Source organism: Geosmithia morbida, assembly GCF_012550715.1.
Source record: "Geosmithia morbida isolate 1262 chromosome Unknown scaffold_0, whole genome shotgun sequence".
Taxonomy (NCBI): domain Eukaryota; kingdom Fungi; phylum Ascomycota; class Sordariomycetes; order Hypocreales; family Bionectriaceae; genus Geosmithia; species Geosmithia morbida.
The window spans coordinates 486,812-504,982 of NW_023336187.1; the positions used below are offsets into that span (position 1 = coordinate 486,812).

The 18,171-nt window shown below is 55.8% G+C and overlaps 5 protein-coding genes across 5 annotated transcripts; 2 read left to right on the top strand and 3 right to left on the bottom strand.

Moving 5' to 3' along the window:
* Positions 1 to 3,307: 3,307 nt before the first annotated feature.
* On the top strand, positions 3,308 to 5,359 carry GMORB2_0150 (T-complex protein 11; the record flags this gene model as incomplete). Its single annotated transcript, XM_035462136.1, has 1 exon — positions 3,308 to 5,359. The coding sequence occupies one exon, from the start codon at positions 3,308 to 3,310 to the stop codon at positions 5,357 to 5,359; it is 2,052 nt and encodes a 683-aa protein (XP_035325066.1).
* Positions 5,360 to 6,638: 1,279 nt separating this feature from the next.
* GMORB2_0151 (involucrin repeat protein) lies at positions 6,639 to 9,264 on the bottom strand (the record flags this gene model as incomplete). The annotated part of the gene is made up of 3 exons (XM_035462137.1): positions 6,639 to 6,704; positions 6,885 to 9,110; positions 9,193 to 9,264. Coding segments are annotated over 3 exons (2,364 nt in total), but the record flags the coding sequence as incomplete, so codon positions are not given.
* A 1,591-nt stretch (positions 9,265 to 10,855) lies between these two features.
* On the bottom strand, positions 10,856 to 11,724 carry GMORB2_0152 (Eukaryotic integral membrane protein (DUF1751); the record flags this gene model as incomplete). The annotated part of the gene is made up of 2 exons (XM_035462138.1): positions 10,856 to 11,404; positions 11,470 to 11,724. The coding sequence occupies 2 exons, from the start codon at positions 11,722 to 11,724 to the stop codon at positions 10,856 to 10,858; spliced, it is 804 nt and encodes a 267-aa protein (XP_035325068.1).
* A 1,297-nt stretch (positions 11,725 to 13,021) lies between these two features.
* GMORB2_0153 (Pfam:C4dic mal tran) lies at positions 13,022 to 15,745 on the top strand (the record flags this gene model as incomplete). Its single annotated transcript, XM_035462139.1, has 7 exons — positions 13,022 to 13,203; positions 13,242 to 13,740; positions 13,888 to 14,169; positions 14,308 to 14,403; positions 14,644 to 14,823; positions 14,990 to 15,361; positions 15,701 to 15,745. 7 exons carry the CDS (start codon positions 13,022 to 13,024, stop codon positions 15,743 to 15,745), a joined length of 1,656 nt encoding a protein of 551 aa, XP_035325069.1.
* A 188-nt stretch (positions 15,746 to 15,933) lies between these two features.
* GMORB2_0154 (uncharacterized protein) lies at positions 15,934 to 18,031 on the bottom strand (the record flags this gene model as incomplete). The annotated part of the gene is made up of 2 exons (XM_035462140.1): positions 15,934 to 16,042; positions 16,176 to 18,031. The coding sequence occupies 2 exons, from the start codon at positions 18,029 to 18,031 to the stop codon at positions 15,934 to 15,936; spliced, it is 1,965 nt and encodes a 654-aa protein (XP_035325070.1).
* Between the last annotated feature and the right edge of the window lie 140 nt (positions 18,032 to 18,171).

An 18,171-nucleotide genomic window follows, 5' to 3' on the forward strand; every position in this document is an offset into this window, starting at 1 on the left:
TACAGATACGACGACGGTTACCAGCTCTGCGTATCGTACACGCGCGAAGTCTGTGTGCGCATTCGCAAGGAAAACATAGCTTGGATCAGGACTGAGATTCCCGTCCTGACTCGTCTGCTGGAACGCGGCTTTTCGCATTGGAACAAGGACGCAGATTGCCTCACTTTTTTATTTTGGTTTAATTTTTTTATTCTTGAAAGAGCAAGTTGTGGGGTTCCACATGCAAAGAAGGAGAGATAAAATTGACAAGGAATTCGACAGTAACCATTTCCGTATCTTGCAATATTGATCGTGTTGAAAGTATATGTTATTTTCAAACCCCTTCAACCCTTCTTCAACCCTTCCCCCCTCCCCCCCAAACAAACAGAAAGGGTAGAATGCCGTCGTCAATGGCTTCAAAATAAACAAACAATGGGCATTGGGGGAAGGGAAAGGGGAAGGGGAAGGGGAAGGGGCTGGGAAGGGGGGGAAGGGGGGAAGACATAATATTAATACATTGAACGTATTACATGATGGACACTGTACGGAGTAAGAATATAATCACAGATCCTGCGCCATGCCATCACTCCCAGGGACCAGGACCAAGGAAGCCGCCCCCCTGCTTTCCTTGGGGGGGAAAGGGGGGGGGGGGGGGGGGGGGGGGGGGGGGGGGGGGGGGGGGGGGGGGGGGGGGGTGGTTTGGGTTGGGTTGAGAAGAACGGGGGCTGAGATGATGCAAGGGACTTGTCGCTGGGATTTTCATGGATCAAAGCTCTGCTCCAGGAGGGCGCAAGCTTCTCAGCGGGTACGTGGGAACAGTAATATACACACACACCTCCACTTTACCTCCTTCGCCTTCGCGCCACCCCCTCCGCAGAGTTCGCAGTATGAGCGAAGCGAGCCTTATTGCCACGTCGAGGAATTGCTGATTGCAAAAGATGTACATTCGAAATGCAGAGAGCGATGTTAATATATTACTACACGTAATCTGTACACAACCACCAAAGCTCTGCGTGCCGATATATTATTACTTCGTAGCAGCATATCAGCATGACGGCATATATTGAGTATCATCCCTCCCTCTCTCCCGTATCGATGATGCATGCATTGTCCAGCTCCTCCTCCTCCTCTTCCTCCTCCTCCTCTTCTTCTCCTCCTCTTGCATTGGCGAGGACTACCGTCGCATCTGATGGTGCTGCACGCATCACCTACTCCTGCCTAGTCCCGGACACCTGCACCACCGCGCCGAGCCATTCTCCTCCTTCTTTCGACTGTACGGGGACGGAGCATGATGATTGCTCCCACCTTGGCAGCTGGGTGTGGTGAGGTATCGCGTCCCGCGTACTCGTACAAGCTTCGTATTCAACCATCAACGTACTACAGTCTACCAGGGCGTGATTGGCATCGCGTACGTGCGGTGCGGTGCGGCGCGTACGAGTGCATTACTCATGTCCTGCAAACCTCGTATAGACTTTTTTCTTTTCAAAGTAATAGGTCAAGCCGGCTCTTCTCTCTTCTTCCACCGTCGTCCTCTGTATCCTGTTACTCGTATATGCTACGGATTTCGCCATATCCAGAGCGGTACGACGCCAACCTGAGCTAGACTGGAAACAGAGGATGGGAAAGAGTCAGGTGTTCGCATACGACCGGAGCTGCTACCACTAATATAGCCGCGAGTACGAAGCCACGGGCACGGCTAACAAGGAGAAGAACCGACGGACGCTGTCCGTAGGTGATGGGTCCGGCTCCGTACTCGTAATACGTAGAGGCTAGCACCGGTGGGCTCTGCTACCAAGAACTGGTGTCGCGGTTCCAGAATATGTACAGATTACATCGCACCAGTGATGATAATGCTTGCGAAGAACTATAAGAGGGTATACATATACATACCCATCACACACATACTCGTACGCATACTCGTACATGTTACTTCCACCTAGTATCGTACAGGGAGAGAGACCTACTACTACATACTACTCCATATACTAGAACGGAGTCGCTGCTACTATAACTCAACTGATAGACGCACCCCCCCTATCCTTCCCCTACATACCACCTGCCGATTGTACTTTCTCTTTTCACACCCTCACTCCCCTCCCTTTTTTTCTCTTAGACATCTCCTTCTCTATCTCTTTCTCTCGCTCTCACTCTCCCTCTCTCCATTTTCCTCCTTCACCCCCCCCCCCCCCCCCCCTCCACCCCAAAGGAAGAGAAGAATTGCAGATGCTTATTATTCTTGTCGCCCCCGTCCCCCATCCTCGGTTCGTTCCTTTTGGTTCGATTTTCCTATTACCTGAGATTTTGTTTCACTTTTTTAGAACAGACAACATTCTCTCGCTCTTTTTTTTATTTCCTTTTCCTATCTCTCACCAAAAACAACACAACACCCTTTTCTTCGATTCTTCTTTTCACCTTCCTCTCCCTCTTCTTCTCTGAGGCTTCCTGACCTGTTTCCTCTCTCACCCTCCCCCCCCCCTTCTCATCACAACATCGTCACCCTACGACATACAAACGACGACAGCCGACAACGACCACCGCGAAATCTGTCCCTCCCCCCCTTCGACTTCAAGCAAACCTATTGTCCTTGAATACCCTCGGCCCTCGCTTATTTTCGACAACATCGTCGTCGTCATCGCTGTCGCTTGCCCGGTCTGCCTGACTGCACTTGTCCTGCAAATCCACGTCTTCTCTCTTCTCCCTCCTGCAGCCCAGCCAGCAGACCAACAACTCACCGCCAAAAGACCAAATAAGAAAAAACGAGAAGACTTCGACGTACAAAATTCCGCCGATACTGCCCGACCACACACACGCGCATATCATGTATGTAGTATGCCGCCCTTGGTTTTTTCCCACTCGTCGGAGCCCTACGGCTGCCCCTTCTATATCCCCATGTCCAACCCATTAGGCGTCGATGCTTGGTGGTTCCCCCCTTCCATGGCTACAGTTACCCGTCACAGCGGAGCCCTTATTCTGTTCGTTCTCAAAGTTGCCTCGCCACTCTCCGTATATCTCAACGGCGGTTCCGGCTATTGGCAACCCTATCGGAAGCTTCAATACTCCCAATTTCTCGCCTCCTTACCGATGATATCATTCATCAAATCGCAGCCACTAAACTGACAGTCATTTCCTCTTGTAGCCCTGACTTGTATATATATATATATATATATATATATACATACATTTATACATATTCGTTCTCCCCGGCCATACAACCGACTACACCGAAACACCCCGACCAACTGGCTGGACTATAGCCCCCCTCCCCCAAATCTTGAGGAATTGAGAGAGGTTGGAAAGAAGGAGAGAACAAAAACCCAGAGTACATAGTATGGGTCCCGAACAACAGAATTCCGGGCTCCCCATGGAGCACTCGAGAAAAAACGCCTCGGTCAGCGGTGGCGACGCCGACGCCAGGCAAGAGGCCGAGTCGCAAAGACAACCGCAACAGAATGAGGATGACGAGATGACAGCCTCGCAACTATCGCCGCGACGATGCGACGCTGCCCAACCGGCCCTCCAGTCCGTCTCTGGACCCTCCCCCACATCCACACCGACACCGACCACCCCCGCCCCCAGCAAGATGATCAGTGGCGGCAACGGCAGCAGCAGCACACATCACCACCACCACCACCACCACCACCACAGGACCATGAGCAGCAGCGGTAGCGTACCTCATTCTGCGCGCATGTCCCTGGATCCTCCCATCACCAAGAGTACCTTGAGCGAGCTCGACCTCTCCAAGATCATCCACAACCACAAGCTGCGCCACGACATCAACTTCAACCCTGAGCTCCATTTCCGCCCTAATGTTGAGGGCGGCAAGAACCGTCGCAAGCAGCAGCGGTCTGACTCGTTCTGGCGCACGCTGCGCAACCAGCTAGAGACCTTCATCACGAATCCCGAGGCCTTTTCCGCCCAGGTGGGTGACGCCGAGGGGTGGTGCCTACCGGTGCTGCTCAAGACGGCCAAGGAGATTCTCGAGACGCTCGTGCCGCAGCGCGACCGCCAGTTTCTGGACGATGGCCTCAACGTGCCCCTACTGATGCAGCAGTTCTACAAGGGAGTGCTAGATCTGGAGAAGCTGGCCGAGTGGCTATCGGGGGTGCTCAAGTCGCACTGCGCGCCCATGCGCGACGAGGAGGTCGAGAACATGCTCAGCCTGATCAAGACGGGTAATCAGGAGAGCAACCTAGACAAGCTGGTCATGGGCCTGCGCGAGCTGCTCAACGTGCTGGAACACATGAAGCTCGACGTGGCCAACCACCAGATCCGCTGCTGGCGACCGATCCTGATTCAGGACACGGTGCACTTTGAGCAGCGCTTCCTCAGCCGTAAGGTCGAGTCGGGCCGCATGACGATTGACGCGTCGAGACGGTGGTACGGCCGCGCCAAGATTGAGTTCGGCCACCTCCCCCCGCGGGGCTTCGGCGACATGTCGGTCCTGTTCGAGGCCCTCTCGCGCCTCATCCAGCCGTCCTCGGCCGGCACCATGCTGCCCGAGACGCTACAGAACGACCACGAGCGCCTGATGAAGCTCCGTATGGACATGCTCGACACCGTCAATCTGGACATCTGCATGCGCCTGTACCACGACCTCGAGAGCCTCTCCCGCTCCGTCAGCCCCTCGGCCGCCGCCGCCTCCTGGCTCAACAGCAACAGCAACGGCAGCGGCAGCGGCAGCGGCAGCAGCAGCGGCAGCGATATGGACGACGACGACAGCCATTCGTCCCGGACGCTCAGCTTCAACAACGTGTCGTCTGCGCCCAACTCGCGCCCTTCGAGCCTGGTGCTGAGCTGCTGCTCCGGGTCCGACACGTCGCCGTCGCCGCGCACGTCGATAGTGGTGGGGGCCACGCCGGCGGCGCCGACCTCGGTGCCGTCGTACCTCCTGGCGACGGATCCGGCCGAGCGGACCAACAAGGCCAGCAGCCTGTACGCCTCGCTCGTCGACCTCCTGTACACCGCCGCCCCGGCGGCCGACCAGGCTGAGCGCTGGGCCGCCGTGGCGCCCGCCATGGCCGTCCAGATCTTCCGCTACACCGACGCACCGTCGGACATGCTCCCGTTCCTGGAGGAGAAGTTGGCGGCCTCGCTGTGCCAGGTGCACTCGGAACCCTTCCTGCAGGCCCAGCAGACGCTGCAGGCCCGCCTGGTCGACCAGCTGAGCGCCCGCGTACGCGAGTTCAAGGGCCTGTCGGGACTGGGCCTCTTCACCGCCGTGTCGGAGCGCAGGCTTCGTCCCGGGTCCCAGAACCCGAGGGACTTTTACGAGTGTCTGCGCGAGGGCCACGACGAGGCCGCCGTCGACGACATGGTCACCCGGTTGGCTCATGTGGGCATTCTGCACTGGAGGGTGTGGGCAGGTCTTGCGTATGAGTGATTGTGATTCAGAACTATAAGTTTCTTCCCTCCCCCGCCCTTTCTATCTTACTCGTCCTTTTATCCCCTACCCTTCTTTTCCCTCTCAAAAACACTGTTCGAACATATATACCTTTTTTATAATACCCGACTTAACGTTACATTACGGACTACAACATCGTTTTTCCTCCAGGAAAAAAAAGTCTCATCTTTTTATATGAGGAAATTCTTTTCTCCTCTTAATTTTTCACTCTGGTCTCTTTTTCTGTTGCTATGCATTTACAATTAAGGCGTTTTTTTCTTGTTTTCAACAATTGGTTACAATCGGTTCAATTTTTATCATTTTGGTTTTAGAATTTCTTCTACTCTTCGTCTCTTAACTTTGCTCAGTCGTTCACTTGGGTWTTTTTTWYTTTTTTTTTTTTTTTTTTTTTCCTTTCCTKTCGGAAAAAAAAACGGGTTGAGAATTGGAGGAGTACATATTTGCTTTTTTTTCTACTTCTCTCGTCATGGTGTTTTGGTGTATTTTAGATATTCTCCACAGGGTTACCTGTTTACATATAGAAAGCGTTTTGCTCTGCAGTCTCTGCAGTGCGTGTGTTTTGTCTTGTTCTGTGAAACATGTGAATGGCTGTATTTCTCTCGAATTATTCCTTGGATGTCAAAGTTCTGTGAATGCTGTGATTCATCGACATCCAGGAGTTGAAAGTGCTCCCGAGACTACGTTTGATCATTAGTGCCGATAAGACTTTGATGCCGTGATGAGAGAAGCTTATTCGACGCGCCTTGCGATGCATTCGTCTTCACCTGTCATCGTCCGTCCGTGTGTGAGTGCCAGTTTGATTTGTTCCGTGAACTTGAATTCCTGCTTGTTCGATCGAGGGTTACACCGTCATGCCGGATATTATTCTGTCTATCTCCCCATTTCTGTCATCATCTACTACTACATTGACATCAACTACAGTGACACAGATTTGGATAGGGGAAGGAAAGGATAAAAAAACAAAAAAAGGAAGAGAAAAAAAAGCAAAAATTGATTTGACATGATGTACTGTCCCGTACCCATCTAAAAAAACTCCAATATCTAATATGCATACAAGAAGAGAAGATATATATATATATATATAGACCCAGAGGGTGAAGACTTTCAGAAAAAAAAGAAAAAAGACACGGGAGAATATATGAAGAGGAAGAAGAAAGAAGAAAGAAAAAAACAGTCGAGTGGTCCTTAAGCGTCACTAAACCCTCGGACTCAGAGGTGCTGGACTAAGAGGTACCCTCGGACTAAGAGGACTCTTACCCGGTCCTTGAGCGCGTCTGATACGACCGAGTTCCTCTTCTAGTTTTCTGTAACGAGCCCGTTCCTCCTATGTTTTGTTAGTACTGTACTTAGGAAAGATGGGGAAACGGGGGGGGAGGGGGGTGGCAAGAAGAAAGAATAGTAAAAAAAAGTTGAGGAGGGAGTGATGAAGAAGTCGAAGGAATGATAAGGGGAAAAAAAAAAGGGGGGGGGGGGGAGTAGAAAGCCATGAGGGGAAAAAACTAACCTTCATATCCTCTTGATACTTCTTCCTCTCCTCACGCATATGCGCTCTAAACTGTTCGCTCAGCACGGCCGCACCGGCACCCGGTCTGCCGGTGCCGCCCCGACCGGCGTGCAGCTTCTCCGTGTCGAGCTGCTCCTGCAGCTGGGCGATCTTGTCGCGGGACCTGGTCACCTCTTCGTCCAGCCGCTCCCGCAGCGAGGCCAGATCGGCCTGCAGCTCGGACCTGGCAGCCAGGGCGTCGTCGAGCTTGACCTCGATGTCGAGCCTCTCGCGCTCCGATGCGATCGTCTCCTTGGTCACCTTCTCGAGGTCCATGACCGTGCGCGTGAGCTCCTCGCGCAGACGGTCCGCCTCGCTGTGCGACTGCGCCGCCGCCAGGTCCTTGGCTCGCTCGGCTCGGGACCCGTACGCGCTGTCTAGCTCGGCCCGCGCCAGCGTCACCTCCGTCTTGAGCTCCGCGCATGTCAGGCTCAACGTCTCGTTCTCCCTCTCCTGCGCCTGCAGAGCCTCCGTCTTCTGCGCAATCTCCTCGCGGAGGTTCTCCACGTCGATCCGTAGCTGCTCCGCCTCGGCCGCCGCCGCGTCGCGGGACGTGAGCGCCTCGTCCAGCTGCCCGCTCAGGTTGCCGATCGAAGCGTCCACCTGCGCTAGCCGTCGCCGCATGTCCTCGCTCGCGCCCGACGTCTCGTCCAGCTCGCGCTGCATCAGCCCCATCTTCTCCTCGAGCGCGTGCATCTTGTCCGCGTCGGCAGACGATGACGACGTTGTGGCGTCGGCCGCGGCCGCGGCGGCGGCGTTGGCCCGCAACGCGTCCTCGCGCGCCCGCTCCAGGTCCTCCAGCGCTTCGCTGAGCATCCTCTGCGCCTCGCCCACCTCGCGCTCCGACTGGTCCAGGTCCTCCTGCTTCTGCGCCAGCTCGGCGTCCTTCTCGGCGTCCGACTTGTTGTTGAGCTCGCGCTGCTGCTTGATCTGCCGACGCAGCACCGCCCGCTGGTCCTTGAGCACCGTCGCCTGCCGGTACAGCCACCGCACCCGCGACGAGAAGTTGGCCAGCGAGTACGTCTCGGACAGGTCGATGCCCTCATCGTCCGACTCGTCGTCCTCCAGGCCCTTGTCTGCCCGCGCCCGGCGCCGGTCCTCCTTTTGCGTCTTGATGGCGGCGTACCCGTTCTGTATCACGTCCCACAGGGATTGGAGCTCCTGCTCCGTTACAGACGAACCGCCGCCGCCGCCGCCGCCGCCGATGCCTAGACCTAGGCCTAGGCTCCGCGATTCTAGGTGCGTCTCCTGCTCGGCCTGGACCGCCACCAGCCCGCTCTCGAGGTACTCTACCTGGTTCCTGAGCATCTGCCCGGGCTTCAGCTGATCCAGGGCAAACTGGGAGGCCGTGGGCGGGCCCTCGAACTCGCTGTTGCCCTCCGGGTTGAAGCGGACAATGGTCTCACGCAGGGACCCGTTGAGACCCTCGAGTTTGGCCTCCATCTCGGCCACGGCATCCATGAGGACGCGGTTCTCGTCACGCAGGCGGTCCATCTCGCGCATGTTGCTGTTCTCGCGGTTGGGCGACTTGAGGGGGATCTCGAGCGGGTTCTTGCGGGGGCCCCTGGTGTCGATGGGCTCGATGCCGGTGAAGCTGGTGTCGTCGGTGTAGAAGTCGTCTGGGCCGTCGAGGCTGTTCCGGCTCTGGTTGTACGTGTACATGCTCTCCGGGCTCCCCGGAACGACGCCGTTGGCGGGCTGGCCGTCGGGGCCGCCCCTCCTGCCCCTCCCGGGACCCCGATGGGTGAGCTGCAGCACGCCGGCGGTATGCTCCAGCAGGCGGCGCTTGGGCTCCATGATGCGCTTCTCCAGATGGAACAGCTCGGCGGCCAGGTCCTCGCACTTCCTCTCGCAGGCCTCGCGCTCCGCCTCGGCCTCCTCACGGCGGGCGTCGTCCTCGGCCGAGGAGGCCATGTTGCCGTCCTGGTCACCCTTGAGGGTGGGCGAGTACAGGCGGACCATGGACACGGCGGCGTCGCGGTACTTGGCTTGGATGAGCAGGTTGGAACGGGTGGACTCGATGCGCTGCGTTATCAGCTGACACTGCTTCTTGAGCCCGTCAATCTCCTCCTGCGACAGGATCTCATATTCCTTGCTGTCGGACAGGGCCGTCTCGGTCAGGAGATGGATCTGGATGGGGTCCTTGAGGTCGACGTGTGCTGAACTCTGTGTGCGCTCGGGGTTTGCCTAGGTTGACGGGCAGGGAGGCGTCAGCATCGTCACGATCATTCGCTGGAATCTCCCTCTCTCCGTGACCTCCGAGACTTACAGCATTGTAGAGAGGCCTATCCTTCTCGAATCCATTGATGATATCTCTCTCATACGCATCGACGACGACGCTGCCCTTGGGATCGAGGGCGGAGGGTGGCGGAGGGCCATAATCGTCGGCGCTTGGCCGACTAGCGTGACCGTTCATGTTCGTGTGTGTGCGTGTGCGTGAACGTTTAGAGAGAGAGAGAGAGAGAGAAGAGGAAGAAGGGAAGACCGTCTGTTCGTTATGTCGCGTCCAGGTTCATCAAGGGCATTAAACAGAATCAAGCATAAAAGAGAGAGAGGTTGTTTGGGTCGAGGAGACGATCATGCGTGGGTGTGTGTGGTGGTTTTGCGCACTTGGGCCGGGGGGGGGGGGGGTGTGGGTGGTGGTTAGACAGTGCCCCTATTTCGTAAAATGGACTATCAGGACGCGTGCCGCTAAGGAACAGGAGACGTTAGGGGGGGGGTTTATGACCAGAAGGTCGTGTCGCATATGCGTGTCGCCGAGAGGGAGAGAAAGAAGGGTCAAAATAAGAAAAGAAAGAATCGAGAGGAGAAAACAACTGTATGGAAGGGGAAAATTCGAATCTGAAATTAACAGGCACAGAGTGCCGTAATTTCTGTGATCTGGGATCGAGGAGGCTGGATTGAGAGGGGAGAGGGGGGGAGCGGACAAGGGTCTGGCAATGGCTTGTGGGATCGGCGGTTAGAACTTGGGGAGTCAGGCACAGGCACAGGAACAGGTACAGAGGCTGCTCAGTGTTGATGGGTAGCACTGCACCGATTATTACCTGTAATAGGTAGAGACAGGTACGATGAGTCATGTACCCATCCATCTGATACTCCGTACTATCCATTAATTCCATTAATGTCATTGCTATTATTACCTATTCTTCTGCTAGTCTATTATATGAGTACGGATCATGTACAGATACTTGAAACTTACGACTGGGCAGAGAGGCTTAGCCTTAGCTGGTAATTTATCGATACTTTGATACTCAGCCAAGTATGTAATAAGCACAAGTTGAGTTGCAGGGAAGAAAAAGGAGGCGTCACTGGACAGATGCTGACCTGAGCACGGGAAGACGGAAAGGCTCTATGTGCCTCTCTACTCGCTTCCTCTCTCTCCCAGCAGGATGATAGTAGATGATGATGTTACGGTCGATGGCTACCCGTAGGAGTACTCGCAATGATTGCATAGACCTGTTCATTCGGGGCCTCGTCAATGCGACCCACAGCCCCCATCCCTGACCATGTGCTTGCTCTGAGCCAACGTAGTCTTATTCAGCAACCAACAGCCACCAACTTGAGGCTGTATACAATACGGAGTAATACTTGCGTGGATTATAACAATGTACCACGGTCACGGTCCACCAGTACAGTATTATTACTGGGACAGCCTCTTGTCATACCCGTCTGCCCTTCTCTTCCGAGATACCATGACGACATTGGATGCATGCCCCCATCAATTCCTCGACTGTCCTCATCACGCGTTATGACGTACCCGTACCGCCACACGTTGCGTCTCTACAGGTAATGTCACTACCCGCAGCCTCATTCATGGGTGGATGTGACGTTTGTGTCATTGTCCCCCCCCAGCGTCCTGGAAGTAATAGAGGTGCATACCTGCATCATACTCGGTCGGACTCGTGCATGTACCCGTACGTGAACGCGTCCAGCTATAACGTATCCCGAATCTGCGCCATAATCTGCTGCCCCATCGTCCGCCGTCTCTCGGTCCCTTGGTCCGGCTCCCGCCCCTGCATGCCGGTAGCCACGGCGCCCCCCCCGCCGCCGTTCTCCTCCTCCAGACGCCTCCTCAGGCCCTCGAACTCGCCGCGATGCCTCTGCGCCCGCAGTCCCAGGACCCATCCGGGCACGCGCCAGCGCACCAGGGCCGTGGGCAGGAGCCCCTCGCGCCAGGCGTACCCGACCACCCAGCCGACGACGGCACCGACCAGGGACCCGGGCCACTGGAGGAGGCACAGGTGCACGGCAACGGCGTAGCGGTACGACTTGTCCGACAGCGTCACGCTGCCCGACGACGTGGCGATGCGGTACTTGTACATGCTGGGCACCATGGCATGGTACTGGGCTAGGACCGAGAAGATCACCGGCGTGGGACCGGCGGGCATGTAGTTTGTCAGGCCGGCCGTCAGGGGACGCAGGACCGCCATGACGAGCGGGGGGATCGTCGAGGTGACGAGGAAGGAGACGGCAAGAAAGGACTGTGCCAGGTCAGCAAGAGGGGAGTCGGGGGTGATGTGCAGAGAAAGGGAGAGGTGAGACATACGGCATACTTGCTAGAACCCCACATGCGCTCGACGGTGCGGACATTGTACAGTGTCATGACGGCGAACAGCACCTCGGCTGAGTTGGTATAGCAGAGCTGGTACGTCAGGAGGCGCCATAGCTGACGGTACCGCCACACGTGCAGGTCGATGAGTATGTAAAAGTAGTGTTTGGCGTCGACGATGCTGGCGAGTATGGACCCGGCGACGACGGCGATGACCAGCAGCCGCGTCACGGGGGTGTTTGTGAAGGACATGAGGTGGGCGGACAGGCGCGCGCGCGCGCGAGAGAGAGAGAGAGAGAGAGAGAGAGCTATGCTGTCGTTGTCGAGCTTGTCGAGCTTGTACCTGTCGAGCCCGTCGAGAGCAATGGCATGCTCGGAAATGTTGCGGCTTGGGCGGGCCGAGGATGTGATGAGGTCGAGGGATGGATATCAGGCTGCGCGGGTGGTGGCGGTGATGGTGACGGTGGCGGTGGTGTACATGCATATATATACATGTACGAGTAGACGTGTTCCTCGGTCGGCGAGGGAATACGCTGACAGGTGAAGAAGAGGTGGAGTCGGGAGGAATGGCGGGGCATAGGTATGTGTAATCTGTAATAATATACGGAGTACGATTATACATATCATCAGTGGGAGCCGACAGTGGGAGTTACAGTAGCCACATGTACCTACAGGCTGCAGGCTACAGGCTGCAGGCTACAGGCTACAGGCTACAGGTATTAGGATTAGGCATTGAATGCCACTGCTGCTAGGCTCTACGATAGTGACATTCATTGTTACTGTAATGAAATTACGGTATTGGTATTGCAGGTGCCCCAAGGCCGACCGCACTTTCCTCACTTGCCACTTGGACTGATAAGAGGCATGCTTTACTGCAGTTCTCTGTGTGTACGGGTATTCTTCGAGACAGGCCACCTGTACTCATCATGTGCTGATATAAGATTTCTCTGATGCCTTGCTCGGTTTTCACAAGTTCCATCTTCAGCACGCCCTCCCGCATGGCAAAGCCTAGTTGGCCTATGTGTGCTATGTGATATTATACTGCGATGGCAAACACTCGCAGATGTTCTCCTACTGCAGCTGCAATTGCCGCTGATGATACAACCCACCACCACGCAGCTCATCGGTTATTCCCGCCTACTCATCTCGTTCCCCAAGTTTACCAACAAAGAAAACGACGTCACTTCTTTCCCATCCTCCCCGTTCTTCTCCCCCCCCCCCAAGGAGGATTATTATGATACTCCATTCTTCCATTCTTACTCTTCCATATTGCCAAACTCGGCGCTATGGATGGCACATCTCTCAAGGAGAAAAGAAGGGGGGACATTGAAATAAAATAAAAATAAACTTACTTATTCTATATGCCATAATACTTGACTGTTTCCGCAACCTCCGTCCCGTTCCGTCCTATCATCTCTGGTCCCCTTTCCTTTTCTTTTCTTTTTTCTCTCTCTCTCTCTCTCCCTCCTCTCTCTTTCTTGCCTAATCCCATCTTCTCTTGCATACGCGTCTTTTTATACATCATCCTGACCACCCCCTCCCCACAGCCATGCCTCTCCACAATCTAGGCTCGCTCATCCTCCATCAATTCGTCTTCGTCATTCACCTCGTCTACGTCAACATCGCCTTCGCCCACATCGATCCCAGCACCTTGGTACCATTGTACTGCGTATCCCGCCTATTCGCCCGGAGAGGGGAGGACTTCTTCCTCGACGACACGGCCGCCGCGCCGTCATGGCCCCCTCCGACTCTCGTGTGGTAGTAGACAGTACCGGCGCCGGCGCCGGCGTTGGCGCTGGCGGTGCTGCTGCGGCTGCTGGTGCCAACCCTCCATCATCAGCCTTCACCCCCGTCATCACTCCCTTCCCAACACGACCTCCCACCCCGACTCGTCAGAACGGCGTGCAGTCCGCCGGTTATGAGTCGCCCATGCACGAGGGTCAGGTCGACTACTTTTCCTCCTCGGACCTCGCATCGCCGCAGCCACGGAACAGAGGTCACCAACCTCAGCAGCAGGAGGACGGACGGGGGGGCCGGCAATATCGTAGTAATAGTAATAATCGCGACGCTGCTGCTGCCGTCGCTGCTACTCCGCCGAGGCCGGGACCGACACGTCGCGTCACAAATGTGAATCATGCGTCGCAGATACTCGTCGACAACGGCACAAACCTCGACGGACTGGTATCTCGGATTGGAAAGATGGGCGCAGCTGACAAGGTCAGCCTCAAAGACCGCATCGCCTGTTATCAGTGGACATATTTCACAATGGTGAGGTCACTGCTCTAGCTTCTCTCTCTCTCCTCTCTCTCTCCTCTCTCTCTCTCTCTCTCTCTCTCTCTCTCTCTCTCCTCTCTCTCTGGCTGTCTCGTATACGCTAGGTCCTTCTCCGCAACGCGCTAACATGTCAACTTTCAGACCATGGCCACAGGGGGTATCGCCAATTGCATCCGTTCATGTATGTACCCATCCCATCCCAGCAATATATTTCTCAATGAGGGCGGAGAGTCTAACTTCACTCCTCGATCAGTACCCTCCCAACCGGACTGGCTTGTGGGGGTCGGCCTCTTCTTCTTCCTGCTCAACATCTGCCTATTCCTCATGAACTGCGCCCTCATATCTATGCGCTTCTATCTCCGCCCCGGAAGTTTTACCAACTCCTTTACCGATCAGATCGAATCTCTGTTTACTCCAGCATTTGTCGGTATACCTTTACTCTATCCGTCCTGCCTCATAGTCTCCCCTCCATCCTAACTTGTTCTTATAGGTTGTATCGTAAGTTTGACCTTGCTCACTTTTGAATGATACGCACGCACACACTACACACACACTCACCAGCTCCCTAGCATGGGCACCATCCTCATCGGAATCTGCTCATATGGAATCCCTTCCGCCGGTCCGTGGCTCTCCAAGACCATGGAAGTCATGTTCTGGGTCTATGCCGGTCTCAGCACAATTGCCTGTGCAGGCATATATCTCACTCTATGGTCAACACTGTCAGTGCTCTCTCTCTCTCTCTCACACACACACACACACATATATATATATATATATAATATGAATATGACTCCTTCCGCTCTGACACAAAACAGCATCTTCCCCATCCACATGATGACGCCAACCTGGGTCTTCCCCGCCTACCCATTACTCCTAACCGCCCCCTTTGCCGCCCAGCTCATCGCCTCGACCCGACAATCGTCCACCGACGACGTCTCTCTCAACTACACAGCCGTCTTCTTCTGCGCCGTCACCACCCAGGGAACAGGCTGTCTGATTGCCTTCATGATCTCTGCCGCCTTTTTATATCGTCTCATGACGCAGAAGTTGCCTCGAGACATGCAACGTCCTGGTGTTGTAGGCTTCTTTTTTCTTTCCTTTCTTATCTCATCTCGTTTCATTTCATTTCTTCTTTTTGCTTTCCTTCTTTTTCTCCACCCTCCCCCCTCCCCCCTCCCCTGCCCCCTTCCACTTTTTATTTTTGTTTATTTGCATTTTTCCTTAACAAAATTATTGGTGATAGTTCATGGCCATCGGTCCCTACGGCTTCACGGCAGCAGGTCTCCTCCAGATCGGTAACGAGGCAGACATCATCACCTTCCCCGACGCCCTCGACCCGACCCACGCCATCCAGATCGTCCGCGTCGTCAGCCTCCTCGTCTCCCTGTGGATGTGGGGGCTGTCGATGTGGTTCTTCCTCGTCTCCGTGGGCTCGCTGTGGAAGTACACTCGCCCGGGCCACCACCTGCCCTTCCAGATGACGTGGTGGTCCTTTGTCTTCCCCAACACCGCCCTCGTCACCGCCACAGAGGCCATGGGCAAGGTCTTCGACTCACACGGCATACGCGTGTTCGGCATCGTCATGACGGTGGCTCTCGTCGTCGTCTGGATCCTCGTCTTCTGCACCATGCTGAGGGGTCTCAAGCAGAGAAAATTACTTTGGCCAAAGGAGAATCCGTGAACATGTTCTCTCCCTCCCTCTTCTCTCGCTCACACACACACACACACACGCACACGCACGCACATCTCCGTCACTTCATGACATATTATACCCCCCTTTCCCCCCGGAATGACATGTCTCTTTTGCATCATACACAGCGCATTTATAAAATAATACAACATGATGCATTTGTACAAGATAAAAAAAGAAAACAAGCCAAAACCGAACGCAAAAGCCAAAGCCAAGAACCAAACAAGTACCGCCCGCTAAAACACCACTTACTTTGCTCTCTAGTCTGCTCCCGGTACCGCCGGTATCGACACGGACAACAATGTCTGAATAAACGACCCCGCACTCTTGCAACGTTGCCTCATTCTTCTTCTCCAAGGTAAGCGCCGCCAGAATGGAGAGCCATTACCGCTTATACTACTTGCACTGCTACCGGTATCCGTACTCGTCATAGTAGACAACCAGGCAAAAGAAAAGAATACAACAAGGCTCAACCCCCACGCCATGATTCTATATCCCTACAGTTTAGCCTTGGGCGTCTGGTCGGCACTGGCCTCGGGGTTGAGCACCACATCGCCTGTCTTGGCGCCGTTGCCAAAGAAGATGACTTGGACAGTTAGGTCGTCGCTACATACTCTCTCGTCAGCTCTTCTTCTTTCTCGTTCTGCTCTTCTCTGTTTTCTGCTCTCTGTATTTTTCTTCTTCTTCTTCTTCTTCTCTGATGATGGAAGTTGCTCTTGTAAGGGATGGAGAAACATACCGATACCTCCTGGAGAAGGGGGCAGGAAGTGTAAGTAGAGCAGAGACCTGCTCATCATTAGTGCCACCCAGGGCATTGCGAACAAGATGAGTAGCCACATTCTTGTCCTTGACGACGAAGCGGTCCTTGGCGTTGGGATCGATACCCCACTGCTGAAGACGGATGGGGGTTTTCTGGCCGTTGGATCCCGACGCACCAGACGCGGCAGCGGCGTCTCTGTCCTCGACGGGGAGCGGCTTCTGCGCGGAACCGAAGAACTTGGACCATGCCGACTCGAGGGTGGAGCCGGAAGAAGAACCGGAGGCCGCCTTTTGGCTGTCGATCCACTGGCCCACCAGGCCGACGACCTCTTCATTCGTGAGCATCTCCCAGAGACCGTCCGTCGCCAGGACGAGGAAGTCGCCGTCCTGCGGGTTGACCTTTGTGGTGGTGATGACCGGCTCGGCCGTCACGTAGGGTGGGGTCTTGAGCAGGGGGGACGGGGTGCGGCCAAAGAACTTCTCGCGGAGCTGGTTAGCCGTGGCGCGCGACCACTTGTAGACTGCGTCGCCGAAGGCGCGGGTGGGCTCCAGGCCGCCGAGGACGCGGCCGTTGCGCACAACGTGGGCCTCCTCGCCCGGGTGCTCGCGACGCATGCGGTCCGCCTCGCGCGGGTTGGAACCCGTCTGGTCATCTGACAGCGGGGAGGCAGTCCACTTGCCCGATCCGGACTTGGAGCGACGTCCCAGGACGGCACGCGAGTCACCGGTGCACGCCACGCGGAGGAGGTTGGTACGACAGTCGTAAAAGGACAGCAGGGCGCAGGAGCCGGATAGCGCCGGCTGCAGGAGCTCCGCCGCGACGTTCTTGGAGCTGGACTTGATGACCTTCTCGACGCTCTTGTGGACAATCTCGTCGTCCAGGCGGCCGAAGCCGGTCTTGATGGCTAGGTCGATGGCGTCCGGGGTGGGGGCGCCGTCCTTGGCAGCCGCTTTGTGCGTCTCGTTTAGTTCGGTTGCGACGTAGTTGATGAGGTTCTCACGGAGGGTAGCGGACGTTGTCCAGCCGCTGTCGATGAAGAGACTATTAGTATATATGGAGCCGACAGCAGGAAGTGGAGTGAAGTGAAGAGTGGGAAAAAAGCATGGCAGAAGAGCAGAGCGAAGCAGAGAGTGGGAGGATGGAACATACGAGTGGCCGTCAAACACGCCCCAAAACATCCAGTCGTTATCGGCATTCCCTGCCGACCTCCCGGGAACCTGTACAATCTTCTCGGCGTGATCGTCCTCGATGGGGTCGTTACTGGGCAGCTGGACCAGATCGTACCGGATGACGCCTTCACCCCTGCTGACGAGGTACGACTGCTCCAGCTTGCGGAGCTTCTGCGTGGCCTGCTCGGGCGTGAGCATCTCGACAATCTTACGGTTCGCGTCGTCGCCCGCTCCGCCGACGACCTTGGATATGGGGCCCTCCCCGACGACGGTACCCTGCCGCAGCTCGTCTGCTCCCACAACGAGAACGGTCCTGGTAGGAAGGGCGGAGGAAGAAGCTCCGGTGGCACCGCCGGTGGGGGGCACGCTGTAGCTCCGCGTCGAGGGGGTCAGGTACGCCAGCGGGTTGATGGCGCCTCCTGCTCCCAGGTACCAGGCTCCGTAGCCGACGGCGAGGCTTCCGGCGACGGCGGCAGGCAGACGACGGAGGTACATGGACGACGGCGCCGACGACGATCTCAGCGAAGAAGAAGCATGAGGGGTCGGATGGGCGAAGAAGGAGAGGGAGCGGGAGCGGGAGTGGGAGTGGGCGTGGGAGGAACGGCTGATTGTGTTGCGGATGATGGAGTGTGTCGTTTGTAACGTCCGTGGTGTTGCCCGATACATTGTCCTGTTCTGTCGTCTTCTTCTTCGTTCGAACCTCGCGAAGGGGAGAGGGGGAGGAGGGGGAGGAGGAGGAGGAAACAAGGAGGGTGGGGGCTGATAATCTATTTGGACGCCGGATGGTAACAAAGACGACGACGGGT